Source organism: Puntigrus tetrazona, chromosome 20 (assembly GCF_018831695.1).
Source record: "Puntigrus tetrazona isolate hp1 chromosome 20, ASM1883169v1, whole genome shotgun sequence".
Lineage (NCBI taxonomy): Eukaryota > Metazoa > Chordata > Actinopteri > Cypriniformes > Cyprinidae > Puntigrus > Puntigrus tetrazona.
Window position 1 is genome coordinate 14,103,562 of NC_056718.1, and position 21,775 is coordinate 14,125,336.

Below are 21,775 nucleotides of genomic sequence, written 5' to 3' on the forward strand. Positions count from 1 at the left end.
TAAATTCCTGGTAAGTTTCAAATTTGGAATTTTCAAAATATTTCCCAGGCAAAGTTTCAGATCTATGATCCATTGCACCAATACTTAAGATTTGATGTGTCTCATTCACCTTTATCATCTGCTTTGTATGTGAAGTAATGACATATTTTACATCTACTGTGCTCTTTATTTATTACTTTTGGGCACGTTGATAGAGTTTTATCAGTTTGATCCAGTGTATTGTTCTGTTGTCACATTTACCAGTTTTGCAGCAATTTGGGGAGCACAGATAAGCTTCAGAACAGCAGCGTATGAAATACAGAATTGAACAAAATTATGATATTGTGCCCTTTGAAATATGATAGAGTACCGGTATACAACACATACATACATCCCTCCACATACAGAGCCAAGAGTTTTGAACGGAAGTGTAATTAAAACTATATTTTTTTGACTCATACACAGATGTGTCGCTAAAAATAAAATGGATCGTTGAGTCATTTTGCGGAAATACTAGCAGGGCAAGTAAAAATCTGAATTACTTGCCTGAATGAGCAAACAGCAAAGAAAAAAAACAACAACTTTACTTCAGCTCTGCCTATAATATTCATCTTATGTTTATGCATTGCGCTTTTTTGAATAATAAAATAAAAAAAATACAGAAAGCACAAAGCAGTTCACAAAAACAAAACAAATCCAAAAATAAATAAATAAACACAACATTAAAGAGTCCTCATACAGTTCATTTTCTAAACAGGTACATGACCAGAATTGCTAATGGAAAAATACTGTGTATTCTATAAAGCTATATTTCCACTAAATGCATATCGTGCACTAAATTGGAGTCATTCGGAAAGTTAGACGAAACCGATCAAAAAGTGAGTCATTCAGTGAGATGCAAACCTTAACTGCACAAAAGACCACTGAATTAGTTAGTCAGAAATGGATGGGTGAAGAAAAAGCTGGATGAACCGATTACCCAGTTCACAAATCTAGTTTCAAGATCATCAGTGAACAAAAACTTACATTTTCAATCTATTCCTCTCACAGCACTATCATAGAAAGCATATGTCATTTGGGCTACTTCTGTGATTTTTTTTTTTTGTAGCAGCTGTCACTGATTTACATGAATAGCTATACTTCAAAATATAGTAAGAAAATTCATTTCAGATTTTGGAATGATGTGAGAGCAAGTAAAAAAAAAAAATGACAGGACTCACATTTTCAGGTCAACTATCCCTTTAACACAGAACTGCAGCACCATTGCACATAAATCTGACTTAACTGTTGGCACAGGCACATATTGCAGCACAGTAGCAAAGGATAGGATGGCCTACATCACAGGAAGATTAAAAAAAAAGGGGGAAACCCCTACACACCAACCACAGTCACAACACGTCTACAACATACTGCAGGACCCTAACCGCACACTGCTCTCTTCACTCGATTGTTTCTTGATGAACAACAATGGTGCTGATTGAGCTATATTAAGGACGACATTCTCTCAACAGAGCGGCGGCAGATAAAGCAGGACAGAATTGGATTGGTTTGGTTTCATTGAAACATTTACCTTTGTTTCTCATAGGCTGGCGCTAGGCTATCAGTAAATCATACCGTCTCTAGTCTTGCTAGGGGGACATCTGATAAGCAAGGCACTTGAAATCCCTGAATATTTCCTACAACACCAAATAATTCACACTGTGACCATCTTCATTATCGCAAAGAAAGCAATTCGGGTTGCAAAACAATTCTTCATTAGCACGGTCTCATAACACATTTGATGGCTCCTGGGAACACGGAGTCAAAAGGCTCTGTGTGGGAAACCGAAAGATACTGTAGAGGTGAATGAACTCAAGGGGGGGCAAACAGGATGGGACTTGATGTAAACTAATTTGGTCATCAGTTAAAACTTTGCCTTTAATTAGACCCCGGCGACTTCCAGGATTCCAAAGGAAATAAACAGTCAAGACAAAGACAGGGGAATAGGTTCCTGTCCACTAATTTTCCTAAACAACACCGTGCCTAATTACAGAGGTCCGAAATAAGGCACAGTGCACAAGTTTCTTTTTTAAAACACAAATAAAGGCAGGTCAGTAAGGAAGGACCTGTTAGATGAAGCAAAATAGCTCTCTCGTGGGTACTATGCAAGCCTTTTACGAGCACAAATATCTCTAACATGCCAAGTATGCTTTTGGAACTCATTAGTATCTATAATGTTATGCTGGCCAACTCGCAGAGTATCTCTTAAATCAAGTCATTCAGATATTTAGATAAACTGGTTGTAACATGCTGGTGGCTACTGACAGCTCGAAAAGAAAACGCATGCTTAAATCTAGGACGAATCGCTCGCTTTACTAAATGACGTGTCCGCATACATGAAGGCATTACATCTGTAATAACTGCACACTACGCATACTCAGCTAGCCTAGCTTTGTGTGCATTTAGCATTCAGGTGGCTCTTAACTGCTCCTTTGGGTGAAAAAGTTACCAAAATGCGGCATATCCAGTTGTTTCATCCTCTTTGTGCAATAAACTACAGAACTTGCTTGGTGTTAATGTTTTCTTTTGGTTTAGCACGCAAGCTAACCACAGTAACTAAGCTTTGCTTACTAGTTCTGTGTGGAAGAGTGAAATAGGTCACTATTTGAAGTTTATCCGGTTATAATAGCCAACATCCTAGATGAATATTCAAAGGCTGTTCTGGTTTTAATACACAAGGCACAACTGTAAATGTAGCTAATTCAGCAGCTCGCCATGGCAGATTAGCAAGCAAAGCAAAAAAGGAGAAAAAATGCCTTCAACCCTACCTGAGTCAAGTTTACTGCTCTTCTTTTCTCTTCTTGCTCATAAAACGAGCCAAAATCCAAGCCAGCGGCTGCCGATATTTGCTTAGCCGAGCAAAATCTCTCGCACTTTTCTTTCGTAGAGTGTTATTGAGTAAAAAAAAAAAGCCTCTGCGCGTCCCGGGTTCACACACACATGCACACACACACAAACACACATACAAACACATATATGAAGCGCTAGCAAGCTGCTAGTACTTTTACGTTATACCATCCGCCCTACATTAGTCGCTTTTAATGTCTCGTTCAACAACAAAACAGCTCAAATAGAGTCTGTGCTCTTCGCTTTCAGTTTGCCGTGAGCAAATATTACATGTAGTGTTGTATCCTCCTCTTATTCAGTAAAACAATGAGGGGAGGGCTAAGCGTCAGGATTTGGTTAGCAATGTCGCTACGCCATCTATCTGCTCGAGCTCGGATGAGGCATAGAGCAAAAAGGTCCAATCAGTCTTCTGCGTCGATTGGACCTATGGGCCAAATGTAATGAAGAAATGATTTTATTTATTTATTTATTATCGTTCAAACATTTGCGATCAGTTAGTGAAGGAATAACTAAAATGCGTAATATAATGTTACAAAATAGTCATATTACAAAAAAATTAATATACATAATTTAATACTTTTATTTAACACTTAACACCTTATAACAGTATTATATGAATAAAGAATATGTATATACTTTTTCTATTCTTAATATTTTAAGAAAAAAATAATATAATATAATATAATATAATATAATATAATATAATATAATATAATATAATATAATATAATATAATATAATATAATTGTTTCTTTGTTTTATCATTAGGTTTTTCCCATAGGAGGGCGACACCACAACATTACTGAACTCTTGTCCACTAGGTGGCTTCAAATGGATGGCCTGCACTTTCTCATAAATCTTTATGACGTCATTCATAATCTATGCAAATCTGGATGAAGTTGATTTAAAATAGTAATAATAATAATAAAAAGAAAAAGAAAAAGAATAAACTGACTTAACGCTAAATCACATCCGTCACTATAACTAGCTAGTATTAAAAGGTATTAAAGGTTTTCAAATAGTGCACAAAAAACTACAGTGTCTTGGTTTCAGGATGGTTTTCTCCTACTTTTTTAGTGGTGTCGAAAAAATATCCTCAGGTAACATATCGTCTTTCCACCAAAGATATCAAAATAGCACAATAACAGGACATACACACACACACACACACAAAAAAAATTGCTCACACCCAGTACATAAAGCAAACAATGAGTAGGGTGTATCCACTGTGGACACACCATGGGAGTGTTGAATGGCAAGCAATGTTCTGACATGAAAGACCAGCCTCTGTAATGTGATCACTAAACATGAATGAAGTGCAGCACCACAGGCCATACTGACAGCTGACAGAACACACAGACAGCTGCACCGCTTTCTGCACTTTTATCTCCCTTTAATCTGCTCCTCTAATTAGATCTCTTGTAATTTGTACGTCTTTGTACTGGACACAGCCCTGGATGCACACTAAGCAGAGAGCCAGGTGTTTTTTTGGCTACCTGTGTTCCTGTGAAGAGTAGGGAGTAAATCAAACAAGACATCAAATACAGAAGAAAATGCAGTAACGAACTGTGGGATTATTACATTACGAGCTAAAATGAGCTTCGCTTTTTCAACACCTGTAACAATGGTAACAATTTTATAGATTATAGAGGCGGTCCAACATGAGATGATGATGCAACTTTAAATCTAAATTACACCGAATCTAGGACAATGCGATGTTATTTTCTGCTGTCTCATTAACATCTTGTTAAAAGGGGCATTGAAGAAAAGTTGATAGACTGGGTGGGTGGTCAAACTGTCTAGGCCCCTCCCAAAGAGTGGGCTGGTTTTGGGAGATAAAGTCTATAATATGACAGGATACATCTATTTTCTCTTCAGCAGTCTTGAGGCAGGAAACCCAGGGGTTGCACTCAGTGAACATCCCCCTTTCCTTCTCCCTTAGCCTCTCTCTCTCAGACACATCCAGACTTACTGGTGCTGACCCATACAGCTGGTGGGATGCTGACCTTTCTGAGGGGAGCTGTGCAGCCGGTGACTGTCAGCAGGGCGAGGGATATTGTCCAGAAACGCAACTCCAGCATCTACAGCAAACCACCCAAAAGCAAAATCGGACCTGGGGTGAGTGAAAAAAATTACAAAATCCTAAAAGGTTGCAAAGATTTATGGGATCAGCCAACATTAGTTTAACTGGGTCAATGGAGATAATGGGATTGAGTTGGATGACTCCTTGTATTGAAGAACTTAATCCTTGTGGTTAGACAAGAACAGAATAACTATGTCAAATCAAGCAAACCAACCAAACGTCATATTGGTTTACACAGTTAGTGGTATAAATGTAGTCAGTATAACGCACAAAAAAAGTTCCTTCATTCAGCAAGGATGCATTAAATTGATGCATCCGTAAGGACATTAAAATATTACAAAATATTTCTGTTTAAAATAAATTGTTATTTTGAGCTTTCTATTTAAAAAAGGATGGTGGTTTTTGCATAAATATTAAGCAGCATAACTTTTTTAACATTTGTAATAATGATGTTTCTTGAGCATATTAGAATAATTTCAGAAGGATCATATGACATGCACACACACGCACACACACACACATATATATATATACACACACAGTTTATTTGCAAAAACAGATTTTTTTTTTAATTTTCAAGAATGTTGTTTTTATTAGCTGTTTTTTTTGTGAGGGGTTATCTTTAGTCAAAGATATTCAATTTGACGTGTTTTTCCACAGCAAAGTTTCTTCATCATGTCTGTGTTTGCCGTTGCCCTCCTGGCCCCCGCAGGATGGATTCTGCACCACATCCCAGAATATCGTCAGAGAGCTAAACCCCCACCATCTTGAAGAACACACACCTTTGTCATGTTCAACTTACCGGGTGTCTTGTACCACTGACAGACCTGGCTGCCTCTAAAGCATTATTCACCTCCATTAAAAAAAAAAGAGACCTCCCACAAGCAACATCACAAGTAATATAAAAAAAAAAGTGTATAATAAAATGGCACAAATAACCAATAATACAATTGTCAAATTAGAAGAGAGAAATTGGCCCAATTTGAATCTAACAAGAACTTTAATTCCTCGGTGTTTAATGCCTTAGGACTGCGGCCCTTATTACATGCATCACTGTATGCTTTGTCCTTTAATAAAGACTCTTTTTGCACCATCTGTTTTTGCTTGATAACTTTGTGTTTTCACTGTGCTAATTGTTCCGGCCTTGGGGGCACTGCTTAGAAATATACATAGAAAAAATCCCTTTAATAATGTTTCAGAAGTTGGAGAAGAGACTGAATGGAAGGAGATTGACGCAGCCAATTCTTAGGTGGAGGTTATTAGAAGGATAGTGGTCGAAGTTTGCCATGGCCACATAGAGCCAGAACCTCAGCTGAACATTTCTGAAGCACAGTGCCTTTTTGTATAGCATCCCATGCAGTGACTGTTCTGGGGAGCACCGGGACACAGGGTGAGCACCCCCTGCTGGGCTACACAACACCGGCAGCTACCCTCAGTTTATCCGTGAGCCTCTCATCCAGGTATCGATTCAGCTCTGCTTAGCAAGGTGATAGCCGCCAGCTAAATGGCAAGCTACCACCCACACTGAGCATCTCGAAGGGTCCGTATACTTCAGGAAACTACACAGAACACTGATGCGCTTGATAACATCCAAAACACAAACATGATATGGTCAATGTTTGTCCAGTCCTCCTTGGAGCAAAGGAAACCCTGTAATGTCACAGGCTAAGGTAATTGCGGTCAGAAACGTTTAGTTGTAATAATGATGCTGCTCACACGGACACTTTATTACGCTAAGCCATTTGAAGTGGAAGGAAAAGTTAATGTTAATTTCAGCATTTACTAATATATTATTAAAATCAAAACTTTGTTAATAGCATTTAATTAACACGAACAGTTGATTTTTTTATTAACTAACATTAAACAAAAATAATAATATTGTAACAATTTTATTGCTCTTTCCGTGTTAGTTAATGCATTACTAATTCCTGCTAATGGGAACATTAATCAGCATTTAATATATTTAGATGAGCAAGAATATCATTATTATTTTTCATGCCCAGCAAAAGCGATATAAATGAAAAGCCCAGTATCTTCTCTCTGTTATTTCCTACATTTTACAGCAGAGTAGCGTATACGGGCTTGGAGACATGGGACTCAATTAGTCCCTAAAATGAGTTGCTAAGTGTAGAGAACGTTCGGATACATCCATTTTCCAAAGACTGCAGTGACCCTGGTCTCAAGCACTTTAGAATCCCCATTGTTTGTTTATTTTTCCAGAACAGCAAGAATGTTGAGATTCAGCCTCGTTGTGGTAACATGAATTTATTTCTGTAACATTGTTTTAATAAGTTTCCTTAAATCTTCATAAAGGAAACAAAATGCATTCCTAAGAAATGTATTGCAACATAATGTGTCCGTTTTTGCAATTTAAAATCATTAGCCTGTGACATAACTAGAAAATAAACAAACTAAACTACAGCGATGCTTTTACATTTATTATCAGAATGACAAGCGGAAAGCTATTGTTACAATAATATATCTTTTTCTCTAATTTATCATCTGAGTACTTACTCAGCGAAACACTCTATCGCTGTCTTATTGTTTAAAAAGAAATCAAATGCTAGCATTTATGTAGTACTCCCATGTCCATGTGGCATTGTCTGATGAGTTGGTTCTTAGTTCTAATTCAAACGCTCCTTTTCTCATGAGCGTGCCGCTCTAGAAAGTGATTCATTCTAGTGAATCATTTCCAAACAAAAGGTCTCTTCCACATGCAGTAATAGAAAGTCTAATTTGTTCTAGTGAATCGGTTCATCCTAAATGGCCAGTACACTCACATTGCTCTAAAAAATGATTCACCAGATTGAGTGCCAGATGTTTTTGTTGTGGTATAAGCATAGACCTGTTCAAGTTTGATACTGTAACAATACGTGTTGTGAAACGAGCAAAAATACACTTCTGACTAACGTACAGACCTAAATTCTATCATTTTATTGTTTAGTAGTAATTATGAAACTATTACCCTCTTAATTTGATGTGCTTTTTGTTAGTATCTTGCAATGCATCTAACTTGTCAAAGAAGCAGCTTGCCTGTAGTTTAACTACTTCAGTAATGATTAACTTGTAGCTTTCTGCATGAATTTTAGTGATTCCCATGGGTCACATTTAACAGTGCGTCACTCACCCCAGCGCCTCCAGTTAGAAGACTTTTTTTTTTTTTTTTTAATCCAGAAAAATGAAACTCAAAACGACCCTCAGTAATGGAACAAGCAGACCCCCCAAGTACTGTGAGACCTGCAGCTAATTGTTTCAGAGAAACAAAATGGTTATTTTGTTAGGCTCTGTTGATTATGGAAAGTCAAGCAGAGTTTTATTATCATTATCAAAAGCAGATTATCCATCGTTAACCCATTGTTTCCCACAGATGTTCAAAATGTGACAAGTGACGCTATATATAATTAACTTTAGCGAGTTTTAATAATGTGCACCTGATCAGTATACTGAAAATAAAACAGATTCATGCTCCTTCCTTTTCTGGCATGCTGCAGCTGATCTCTGAAAGATTAACATGTAAATAGCGGCAATACTGTCTCTAGAGCAAACATTGTTTCCTGATATTCCCACAACTTGGGACAGAATGTTCTTTCCCTCCTGCTTGCAGCTAAATAAGACTGCTGGTGTCTGCTCTGCTTCGGCATATCTGTTTAATAAAGAAGAGTTATGAGCGAAAGGTCTGGATTTATTCGATATCTGCGCATTCATGCATTACACCACATGAAATGAGTTCTCAAGCATGTAAATGAACAGTGATTAGGTTTAAATGTTACCACTGAGTTTAAAACACACAGTGCCTTAAGGCGAGGATGAGTAAGATAGAAGATACGTGACCACAGCCGTGTGTGTGTGTGTGTGTGTGTGTGTGCGCACGCAGTATATGAGCATGATAAATAAGTGAGCTCTGGGTGAATTGGTCTCTGGGGGTGTGTGTGTGTTTGTATCTGTTTGCTGTTAGGATGTACACACAGTTAAGGTGTCATAAGGCTCACGCTTTCCCACACTGTAGAAAATTTAAATTTAATTGCATTTTTATATTTGTTTATTTATTTTTGTTTATGCCTTGGCGAGACCCTTTATCGGTGAAAACAACAACATTTTAAAATTATTTTAGTAAATAATAATAAAATAATAAGTAAAATGAAACAAGGCATCAACGCAAAAGCGTTATTTAATCTTTTTGGCATTGTTCCCCCTAAAAACGTGTTGCAGATTTCAAATCAATAAGGTAATATAGCATAATGAGAAACTCATAAACAATCTTTTGTAAGCTGGTTATTTTTGAACAATGTGGGAAAAAAATCCCAAAGAAGAAAAAAAAATCGTATAACCTGTGAGAGCAAGGTCAGTACGTTTTAGAAAATCTCTCCCGGATCAAAATGACTGGATCACAGCATGAAGGGTAAGTATAGTGAAAACCAGCACACAGAAGCCAATTCCATTAAGTGCACTGATTTAGTGCTCTCTTGTGGCGTAACACTGCTAGTGAATGAAACTACGCACACAAAACTTTTCAAGTAAGATTTTATAGCAAACCAACAGCAGCATTTTTAATAGTGAACCATATAAAAATACAAAAACATGTTAATATTAACATTAAAATATATAAGTTTATATATTTAAAAAAACCCATAAAATCAGTTACATTTGCCGAATCTTTCAAGATGACAGCAAAAATATATAAGTATAAAGTAAAATATATCAACAAAAAATGAATAAATACAAACATTCAAAAGGGTATTAAATTAGTCTTTTTTTTCTACTAACTTACTAAAATTAAAGCTAAAACTTTGAAGCGTACGCTTGAATGTGATCAAAGTAAAACTTTCTAAAAAAAATTCAAAAATTCTTAAAATAATATTTTAAAAAGATCATTTGAAGAATGTTTTAAAGCATAGGTCTCTAGGGTCTTTTTTTTAATTTACACGAAGGCAGCACCTTCTTTTCTTTCTCGTGTCCAGTAACAGCAGTAAAAAACAAAACACAAAAAAAAGAAAAAGAAAACAAAAAAAAAACATAATGAAACATTCATGCTGTACACATAACAAGACAGGCATAGCCCTAAATGAACCGCATTCTGCATATAGGGGCTTCCCCAAACAAGTCACTATCACATCCGAGTGGCAGATTATTAATAGAACAGAGGGCACAGAATAAATAGGATGTAACCCTGTCCAACCCAGAACACAGCGCCATCAGACCGTAGTCTGAGTGCCCCGTCTTAATACAGCCCCTCTAAATTTAGCCAGATGAATAATGCATCAAACCGTTTTTACTGTAGGCCTCTACTTTCAAAATAAAACCTAAAAATAGTCATCTAAAAGTTTCATAAATATAGATGTGAGATCACAAATCTAAGATGTGACCAGTACGAAAATAAGCGAGGACGTTTTTTTATTTATTTTTTTACACAATCCCTATCTTTTGTGTTATTCTCATCTTGTCTTCTTCTGTGCATTACATGCTTTTCTTATAATTTAGTGTCAGCATGAGGACTTAGAAGGAGAAAAAAAAAAATCATTGCTGAAACTGCATTGCCATTATCACAGCTTCGCAAGAGAGATAAACGCTATTATCAACACTGAACTCATTGCTCGGTTTGCTGAAGGCTGTTCGTAGCTTTGTGATATGAAAAAGCTGACAAATCAAACCTATTCAAAGAGGCTTCGAAATTACAGAGTCATCTGTTCTTCGTGTGGGGAAATGTTAATCAGCCTCTGTTTTCAACATGAATTAGAATAAAGGCAGCGAAAGGCGCAAAGTATGATATTTTAAGGGTACGCGGATCATCTTCAGCATTTGAGAGATGACTTGGTGTTTCAATGCCCCCAGCAGATGGAGCCTTTGTGTAAAAGACAGCAGTGCCATTTCTCTAACTTGTTCTGGGCTTAACCACAATGTCACTACAGGATGGTGTGTTATTTTTGGATCAACAGCTTTTGTTTGGCAATTACTTTCTGCTTAATGAGAACATCTGTTAAAGAGCACCTAATTTGCCGGAGCTGCATTTATGCAGTGACCCTGTGACTTGCAGAAACAAAACTATTGTCCTATTTCTGAGAATGAACTCAGTGAAAAAGGCTTACATTGTGATTCTTGAAAAAAGCAAAGGGCAACACGCGCACTTAATATTCACTGATATTCAGACCAACAACTGTGAGTGAGACACTGCTTTTGTAAAACAGCCAAATACACCTGAGCAATGTACTTTAGCTATAGAAATGAAAGCAAGGTCCAAACGATGTTAACAAAAAGAGCAACGTTATAGAAGAGCATTATAGTTGTTACAGTGGTATTTCAACCCTGAATGAATCCATTTTTGAAAGGATCAATGAATTATTCAAGGACTCACTTAATTCTTTTTTTGGGAAGAATCAGTTGAGGGAATGATTCAAGGACTCACTCACAATGAGTCTCGTTCATGAATTAACAAGTGCTTATTTCAGGAGGTGGCCTTTTCTAGCATTGTCCAAAATGATAGCAGACATTTTCAAGTGCACTCATTCAGTCCCATAAGTATGGTGGCCACGCAAGTAGTATACCACACGACAAACCAAATCCCCACAGCACAATGAAATCACTACAAGTCAAAGGACTAACAAATTGTGGCTTGTTTCTGCTATGTTGTGCTAATATAGATTTGTTGTGGTTGGTGTCTATTGTATTGTGCTAGTATTGTTTTCGTAGCCGTTGTGTTGTTTCCATGTTGTGCTAATTTCAGATTTTGCTGTCTTGTTAGGGTTAGTACACTACTGGCCCATATAATACACACAACGATTTACACACAACAGCCACTAGAGAACAGAACATGCATTGTGATGAATGAAACGAACACGTCATTTGCTCAACCATTTTCATTTTTCTCATTCAGTGGACTTATATGTGTGGGTAATGGTTTCCAATACGGCAAGTATTTATTTATTTATTTTTTTAAAAATTGGTTGATTGAATGATTTATGGATTTTAAACAAGAACAGCTAGTTGTAATCCCAACAAAATCTAATTTGTACGACTTGTCTAAAAATCCCTAGGTTTAGGGGCATGGCTAGGTGTAGGTTATTTGTACAAATTCAAAATGTCTTGAATTCGCATGGTTGAAAAAAAAATCGTATGAATTAGCCACCTCGTGAAATATTTACGAATTGCTGTGAGATCGGGCTGGTAATCTTTAGTCTGTACATCGCTTTGAATTTTCAACTTTAAATCAGCTTCTCAGTGACTCAAATGGAAAGATTCATAAAACTGTGTTTTTGGATGGATCAGTAAATGAATGATTGACCGACAGTCGCTTGACTGTAACAATGCAGCCAGCAGAAATAGCCACTGAAAAAATGCCCACCATTAATGTCTCAAACACAAATAAACAGACTGGTACAAACTGCAAAAGTCCCAGTCCTGTTAGACTATTATATTATATTCAGCCCTCGTGGAAAGCTGCTTAACCAATGAGATTCGAAGACTGGAAGTAACAGTTGTATAATGCTGTGTTGCTGATGGGCATACGTTCAAAAAGCATTCACATCATGTGTGCAATCACGTTTGGTACATTACATTTCAAGGCTGACTTCAGTCAATGGCTCTGCCTGACTGGGGTGCTATAGACTGAATCAAAATGACAAACGAGGAATGAAAACTCAGCTTAATTAGATCAAAGACAGCTGGGGATTTTATGCATTCGCAATTTTTACTGTTTGGAAATGTCAGATTTCTGCATGCATAAGTAACTGTGAAAAGGCTGAATAGGTGAAAGCCGGGTTTTGGTTGCATTGTTGAATTAGAAGAAAGCCTGACAGAATCCACTTATCGTGTTGGAAACAGAAGATCATCTGATATTTCAGTCATATACTTATCTCAGTTGTAGCTTTTGGTTGTTAAACCGTAGACATTCTATAGGTGTATATTTCATAGTTTTATCAATTTCAAGACATTTGAAACCCCATATATATTTAATGCATACTGTTTCAACCTCATTCATGTGCAGCATCTGCTGGTGACTGCACTTGAGATGATCAGTGATTAAATGAGATGACTTTGTGGTGAGTGAGAACAGAAAAAAAAGCATGACTAGGACAAAGTGCCCTTCATCTTAAAAGGGGAACTGCCTCCTACCATTAGGATTTGGGATTGATTCAGTTAGACTGGATAAAATCTGCGGTCAGATTACACATTACTGGAATATTTAATTACCCTGTCAGCATTCACGTGTGGTTTACCAACATGTTCGCTTATTTGTAAAATCAATTAGCTTCGTAATCAAACTATTTTCGAAGGATTCTAGGCTTAGCTGCGTCTCATTAACTCCAGCTCAGATTTGAAACATCTAGTGTTGTGCATTCGTTTGTAACTGAGTGCCAGATTTAGTACAGAAACATTAAGCCTCACCGTTCAAGATTTAATGTGGCCGTGCTGTTCAAACATCTTATTTAATTGATTTTCTTTCACAAAGGATGTATTTAAAACGCAGCTAACAATACACATACTTATGGAGAGCATGTTCTTTTGTCTAGAGCCTAGATCTCATTTTGTATGGGAACAATGCATACAATAAACCCCGGTAGTGATGATAGAACGTTTATCACCATGAAATCATAGCTAATAAGTATGTAAGCACCATTTTAGACCACCATGTGATGGATGCAAAGATCTGCAGTGGCATCTGCCAGACATCAGCACTGCTCTGGGTCATTGACTCTGAGTCATTGTTGACCTGATGCTGCACAATTACTCTATTATACTGGATATGTTTAATTTCTCTAACTGACCAAGAACACATTACATACGCCAGTAAAACTACATAAAATGTAAGCAAATATATGTTAACTATTAACTATGACTTTTCCTTCAATAAATTCTTAATTTTAAGTTTAGGTATTGGGCGGGGATGTAGAATACGGTCATGTAGAATAAGGCATTAATATGTGCTTAATTGGAATTAATAAATGGCTAATATTTTAGTAACATGCATGCTAATAAAGAACTATTACTGTTGTTCTTTTGAACCTCCTATTTTTTAAATAATCCTGAAAAAATGACCATGGTTTCTACAAAAATATCACATGACAAATCAGTATGTGACACTAAATAATCAGAATAATGGCGGTTTTTGAGATAACAGGAAATAAGAAAATAATGTGCATGCAGTAATTTCGCTCACAAATTCAAATAAATGTAGTCAGTGCAAAATCTTACAAACCCCATATTTGGAAAGATGCACGGTGGACAGGAGTTAACATTGAAAGTGGTGACCCCCCTCTGGAGGACACTGCATGATTCATGCCCTGTTATCCACAACCAACTGTGCCGCGGTGATGAGGTAAATCAGTCACATAATTTATCCTGCCAGATGCACCTGGCAGCAGAAACCCACTCACTGTCCGCTGTTCGCACCACAATCACGACTTCTCTCTGTCTTCCCCAGGCTTCCTCTCACAGCTGGGTCTGAATTCTCTGAAACCTTTACATGTGAACTCTCAGAAAAGGTGTTTTGCTGACATTTAAAATAATTTCTCTCATCTAGTAAAAAGATCATTGATACTAACTGATAACCGTGCAGTGAAAGCACGTCTTAGACCGAATGATGCAAGGCTAGAACATAGTTGCATTTGTAAAATATAAGATGTGAAGATGGCTGGGAAAAAAACTCCACAGCTTCTTTGATCACGCTAAAGGCCTGTTCACATCTAACTAGAATGAGAAGCGTGTCTATAAAGTTTTGAAGGGATAGCTAGCAAAAAGAAAAATCTGTTATCATTTACTCACCCTCAAGTTGTTCCAAAACCGTGTCTTTCTCCAGTTGAGCACAAAAGTAGATTTTGAGGAATGTTGACTATTGACTGTAGCCATTGACTTCCATAGTATTAACTATGGTGTAGTCTTTCCAAATACAATAACTTTTATTGTTCCATTGCCACTGATCCCTCACATTAAAAGTTGCTATATGATAAAAGATGGTCACAATCCATGATCCACTTGAGATGCTGCTCATCAGATCCTTATACAAGGGCCTTGGACTGGTAACATAAATCCTGCCAGTCACAAGGGAAATAATAAAGGCTTTAAAAATAGAACGGCTGATCTGTGATACACACTCTATGCTGTCAAATAATTTCATGGTTCATTCTATAAATAACCATACACAATACAATATTAATAATATACTGCAATCTGTCATCATATAATCACACTTATGTTGTTCCAAATCTGTATCTTATGTAGAAGATGTTTTGAAAAATGTTTTTTGCCTAATTAATTCAATTCAGTTGTCGGACAGCTTTGAACATCTAGGATGAAAACTTTCTAGCATTTAGGGGCGGCAACTAAAAAATTGAAATGAGAATATCATTTAAGAATTGCTTCTGAATCATTAAAACTTCTTTGCGCTGGAATTTCATTAGAAACTCAATTGTATGTCCTGATCACTCCAGTCTAAACGATACCTATCTGACAGACAAAAGGCAAAACGAGGTACTCTTGGCTATCGATGTTCAATCATTCAAACTGAAATAGAAGCTGAGTTACAAAGAGGGGCCCTTAGTCCCACAGCTGTGGATCTATGTCTATTAACATCACATTCATTTAGCTCACTTTCATCATGCAGGCCGAGCTGGAGCCCGGGCGTTAATAATGGCTGGGCTAACAATGCAACCATCGTTTCAAAGGCCCTTACCTGTAGATAATAAATGAAAAGAAGTCATTAATTCATTCAAAGGAACACAAGGACACAGACTAATATCTCAGGCCCTAATTGATGTATCAAAAATATACTGCATGACGACACTAATACAAAAGATTGCACCACGTTGTTCATGTTAATTATTGCTATTGATGTTGGCCCGGCTAGTTCTCAGGAAAATAAACATCTCCTCTCTGCAGACTTGCGATATCATACACAGCGTATCCATCTCTGGAAGGTCTTTGGACTAAAGCCCTGTTTGATCTTTTGCCATGGTCTGACATTTGATACTGTGACATTTCTCAAAGAAAAAATAGATTTGACCAAGGCTATTGTCACACTTGAGTCCTCTTTAAAAGAACTGAGACTGCTTTAAAGGGATAATTCATGCAAAAAATGAAAGTTCTGTCATGATTTACATACCCTCGCGTCATTTATACCTTCTCTTGCAAAAGACAAATGAATAGGCAATACTTTTAACACTTTTAATGTCCACTGCTCGGTATTAATAAACTATAAATTAATTAACTTTAACTTTTACCTCAATAAACTACATAATTACTTCTTAGTAAGGTATTGTTAAATGTAGACATTGGGTAGGATTAGGAATGCATTGAATGTATGAAGAGTTCATTTACAAAAACAGATAACTCTGTTTTTATAAATTCTCAAAAATCATATTTTTTTATTGTCAATAAATCAAACTGCAGCTGGGTTATTTTGAGTAGGTTAATAATAATAATAATAAACAGCTAACTAAAGCATAATAACAAACATTAAACATTAAAAAATCTGTTTCTTTATCTGTTTTTTCAAATAAACTCTTTAAGTACTACATAGCCACTATGCTAGTAACATGCATGATAATGACCAACATAATAAGTAACTAATATACTAAAGTGATTTCAAAGAACACATTTTGAAGAATTGTTCAACTGATTTTGTTCAGGTTGGACATCATTAACTTTATTTGTATGGATGCAAAAAGCAGAGACACTTTTTAAAATACCTTCAAGAAAGTTACACAGGTTTGAAATGACAAGAGTTTGAGCAAATGATGACAGATTTTTATTTTTGGGTGAACCATCTCTTTATATAGACATCACATTATTTTGGGAGAGCCCTACTTGAATAAAGCAAAAAGAAACATAAAGAAAAGGAAATGTGTGCGTGTCTGTTACAGAGAGTTATTTTTGTACGTTCTGACATATCAGCTCATTGTATTTTACTGACAACTCACCTCCCTCACTCCCCTATAATCTTTCCATTTGTTCTCTGGACTGACCTGTGCTGTTGAGCCAGGCAATGATGATACATCAGAATGGCAAGGACAAAGGTCAGGTCAGCAATTCCTCACACCAGACTCCATCATCCCTGGTGTGCAACTCCAAAATAGAACAATTACAAACAAGACAAAAACAATATCCCTAGATCAAGTCGAAGTTTTTAACAATTAATTGGACACATGTTTAATTAGAATAAACCCAATCACTTCTAAACAGTATGCTTTACTGTCACTCTCAACTAAGTGAATGCATAATAAAATGATTATTTCACCACCTTTCAGACAACAAAAATGTCATAGTGTAATGTATCTAAAAAAAGTATCTAATGTGCCAGTACAAAGCATACTAAACATACTACAGATCTTTTACAGCTGTGTAATTAGATGTGAGTTTTGTGTCAATAGTTTTGTGACAAATTGTTCAAGGTTTATTTGCATCACCTAGTTCAAAGCGGACGTCCAGTCAATATGTACCGATATGAACCATGTTTTCGGCCACAGTAAATTTAAATTGACATTATACTATATGTTGTACCAGACCAAACCCTATGGAACAATTACACCACTATATAAAAATCAATGATGTGTTAATGGTCCAGTCAAGCATTTCATTACTGAAAAAGTAATGACTCTGTAATTTGCATGTCAGTTCAACTCAGAACGCCTACAGTTTATTTCTGCTCGTGCTGCCGTAAGAACTAATTGATGGGAATCTACGGTACTTATAGCAATTACGAGACCAGGACTTCACCATGTTTGGAAAATACTTAAACTCTGTCGTCGGACATGACGCAAAGATCAACGGAGGTGAACGCAAAGACGTATATGATGCAATCCCTCTTAATGATAATGTTAATGCTAAAAGCTTCTGCAGATCACTTGTGTCCTGTTATCTGTAAAGTGCCATTAGCTATCTTTCGCAGTGGAGAGTGAAGCATCCTTCAGCAATGGCACTTAAAGCTGTTCTCAGCTTAGATTTAAAAGTTACTTTGACAGTTAGAAGAGAGATGAACTGGCTTATGAAAAAAGGTAAAAGACCATTAATCACAGAGCAAATATTCGGTGGCTGTAAGCCTAATGAAAATATAGGCTACTACTCTTTCATAAAAATCTAGAAAATCATCCACAGAGGACAAAAAGTATTACATATGACAAAAAGCCCCATAAGTCAGTGTTGTGCACAAGTTGCATCGACTCTTTATAGCACACAAGATGCTAATTTTATCGTGCTACTTTTTGCGTTTAAGGCTGCTTGCATGAACAGGCAATGCATAATTAAGGTGCTTACAATGATTAAAATAATAAATTAAAAAAATTATTAAAAAAACAAAACTTTTTAAAAAATCTTTAAAAAGGCTCAAGCGATACAGCTGTCCACTTGAAATGCTTAGGTAAAAATTATTCTGGCAAAGTTACATGTTGCACAGGAAAGCAAACAAATAGCACAGCACAGACTTTTCTGTAGACGTGCTCTGTAACGATTTACTTTAGGGATTGCATGAGCTTGCAGAGGCTTTTGGCAACACTACGCCTATCCTGTCAGAAAGTGCAATGCGCTCTCTGTGAGCTGAGGGATACCTTGCTGGATTTGCTTCTCTGCTGCTGGCCACTCAGGCTCTTCCACTCAGATCGATTTACTGTTGAAGCACAGGCCTTAAATCACAGCGCCATGGCTGTGCTGACTCCACTCCACTTCACTCCTTGACCTGGGGCGGAAAAAACTCAGCAAGAAACGAACGGCTGTCACAACATCATCTATCACCGACGCTCCCTCCATCTCAGGACACAGTCTACCCATGCAACCCCCCCAGGACTGGTGCAAGGTTGGGCACTGCGCTTCAGCTGCATTATATCCAAGTGCTCTCCACAGGCTTCGATAGAGCATTACATCATGGAGGGGCCATGCAAGCACAAAGCAATGTTTTGCAACATGTTATTAGAGCTGACATGGAGTAATGCTGTGGTGTGGAAGTCTTATCTGAAAGACAAGAGTAAGAGGTAGGCTGTTATTTTTTTGATTCATCCAAAGGCCACAAAAGTTATTTAGCCGTATACAAGGATTTTTCCATCAAATATTGTAATGAAACAAATGACATGCTTTAATCCAAGTCACATCATTTAGACCTGTAGATCATGTTTTGTTTGTAAAGTAGTAAGTAATCTAACAATGCTGCTTTTAAGAAAATAATTTCCCATTATGATACAGGTTGGTTTATTGATCTTCTGGGTCAGACTGCTTGCTCATCATCATCAGCAAACAAGTTCATTTTCAGTTGGGCTGAGTCGAAATCACCGCCTTTGGGTAGCATTTTGGTGCAGATTCGAGTGCAAGTATGCATTCATATACGCAAAACAATGGGAGAAAACATGCCAGGTTGAAAACAAACTCCCAAAAAATGAGCCAGGTGTGAAAACACCTCAGTGTTCTTAAAGCCTGGCATTGTAGAATGGATAAAAAAATTAAGTTTTACAGAATAATCGATTTTAAACCAAAACATTCTCAAAGCTCAAGTATGTGTTGTATTCTCAACCCTAACACAAGGGGTGCTAAATGGAGCAACAGTTAAAAGGAATTCTTATGTCAATTTTTTTTAGCAACTTACCTGAATAATTACATATTCAGTTTAAAGTGTACATGAAGTAAAAGTTGTTGTCGACTTCGCTTAAAATGAACAAGGCTTGATTTTAGCAAGTCAACGACTAAATTATAGCATACTGACTTTTCATAGGCTTCTGAATGTTAGAATTGTGTATAATGAAAGAACAACTTCATGTGGCTTATCATCAATAATGTTTTCAAGCACACTTTTGAATTGCTTAATTTTTCATAGTATTTCTGCATGAGTGGCCAATTCTATTTAGAAATGAAGATAATTGCAAATGTACTTATGAATGACTGTAGCTTTGCGAGACGGTCCTCATTTTAATTACTTTTCAGGAGACCGACAGAACCACATTATTTCTTAGAATTAAACCTGAACATTTTGTTACTGACAACAGCAAAGGCTTTAACCATTACCACTTTCGGTGTAAAAGTAGTTCTAGGCTTTCTAAAATATGAATGGAATATTGATTGACTGACAAGCAAAATCTAGCTAGAATACAATTTGTCATCAAATATTAGTCAAAACACGCACAGAGATAAATTAAGAAGGTGATGGCCTGTGAGTGACGCAAAGAAAACTACTTTAGGATTGCTGCCTCAGCATCAATAAAATATGAATTAGGGGTCCCCCTCAGTAGAAATCACGATCGCAGTCCGCGGCCATATAAATAGCATTACGGTGATTCCCCCGTGGTAGAAAGCACAACTGTGTTCCCCGCGGTAGAAATCGAATCTTACGGCGTCCCAGTAGTACACCTATAAACTTTCCAAAGTATTAAATCTCAGAGGTCTTTTTGATCTCGTTTATAGCAAGACCATTGACATACTGTCTACCGAGAGCATTCAGGTGGTCTGCAAAACTACTTTATTGCCATGAAGCTGGCGCCAACTCGAGACAGAACTATAGGGTTGTTAAGGTGCAAAGTTCCCTCAATCCTTATTGAAGCTGCCAAAGAGAATACCTACTGCAGCCAGTTTGATTCACAATTTAATTCCATCTTCAGCTGAAAAAAAAGCCCAGAATAGACTAGGGGTTTCTTTAGGTGAGGAAGAATAAATAAAGAATTCAAGTCCGGGAGATAAGGAACACAAATCGAAAAGACGGAGAGGAAGGAGAAGAAGCAGCGTGAGCTCATCTTGATTGAACACGGGCCTAATGGCCTAGACTCAATTGGATGAACAATCGGACAGATCTACCTTAATGTACACAGAGCCATCAATCTCTTTTTTAACTAGATTACAGCACCCTTTAGGGTTGGTCAGCAGGCAGGGGAGAGGACTGCTGCAGACCAAGCAGGACTTCCTGGCATCAAGCTGTAGGATCAGCTATTGTCTGAATACAGCCCTCCCCGTTCGGCGACCCCTCTTCCTATTTCTAATCTACTCTGCAGTACGCCATGTCTCAGCTAATGAAATGGCATTAACTTGGACTACAGCCTATCACTAAAACCAAGCACTCACATTGATTCCATATTGACTAAATTTGTCCGGCACTCAGGGGAACGCATGTATGGTGCCTGCATTTCTAATAGCTTTGCACTGGTTTTCAGATCTTTTATGAAAAGTAAACCCAGGGAGGTGCGTTATAATATGAAGTATTGACTACAAAATAATTTAAATAATGCACTAAATAGTGGTGGTGTTTACCAAGGGAATAAATCAAAATATTCGCCAGTTCATATTTAAGAGCCAATGAATGATCGTTGTAATTAAACAGAAGCAACACATTGGAGACATGGTGTCTGAGGTGCTGGCAGACTCTGACTCAGTCCATAAAACAAGACCTATAAATTAAGATTCAATTTATTCTGGGTGGAATTTATTGCTTTGGTGATTTAGTGGAGCAACCTCATTTAGGATGATCACATCAGAGGGCTTCTCAGTCTAATTAAATCTGAAGAAGGAGGGGGTATTAGTGCAAAAGTGTAAGCTGTCACCACGCACTGCAGTTTGGTAGAGGAAGAGGTGGGAGAAGGAATTAAACTTAAATCATATTTCAGATTACAAAAAAGATCTCGCTGATAACGTGTCTATATATAACCATCATTCGTCATGCTTTTCAGTTTCTATTTAAATCTTTAATAGGTATATGGATCTTAAGCAGGGTTGATGCAATATTTAATTTTTTATGAATTAAAAAGCCAACAAAGGATAGACACATTGTCTGTTCAGTGCTGTCCCATATAAAAAAAAAACTACTTTTCTGTCTACAGCACTGTCCATAAACTTATTTATAGTATAATAATAATAATAATAATAATAATAATA

At 36.9% G+C, this 21,775-nt stretch overlaps 2 protein-coding genes across 3 annotated transcripts in view; one reads left to right on the forward strand and one right to left on the reverse strand.

Moving 5' to 3' along the window:
• btbd7 (BTB (POZ) domain containing 7) overlaps window positions 1–3,204 on the reverse strand; it is a 44,724-nt gene extending 41,520 nt beyond the window's left edge. For both annotated transcript variants that reach the window (XM_043219180.1, XM_043219181.1), the window contains exon 1: window positions 2,787–3,204. The gene's annotated coding sequence lies outside the window, so the exon portion shown is untranslated. The remainder of the gene's footprint in view (window positions 1–2,786) is intronic.
• A 1,527-nt stretch (window positions 3,205–4,731) lies between these two features.
• Window positions 4,732–6,043, forward strand: si:dkey-85n7.8 (COX8 domain-containing protein). Its single transcript, XM_043219931.1, has 2 exons — window positions 4,732–4,983; window positions 5,609–6,043. Exons 1-2 carry the CDS (start codon window positions 4,864–4,866, stop codon window positions 5,717–5,719), a joined length of 231 nt encoding a protein of 76 aa, XP_043075866.1. The 5' UTR covers window positions 4,732–4,863; the 3' UTR covers window positions 5,720–6,043.
• Window positions 6,044–21,775: the final 15,732 nt, after the last annotated feature.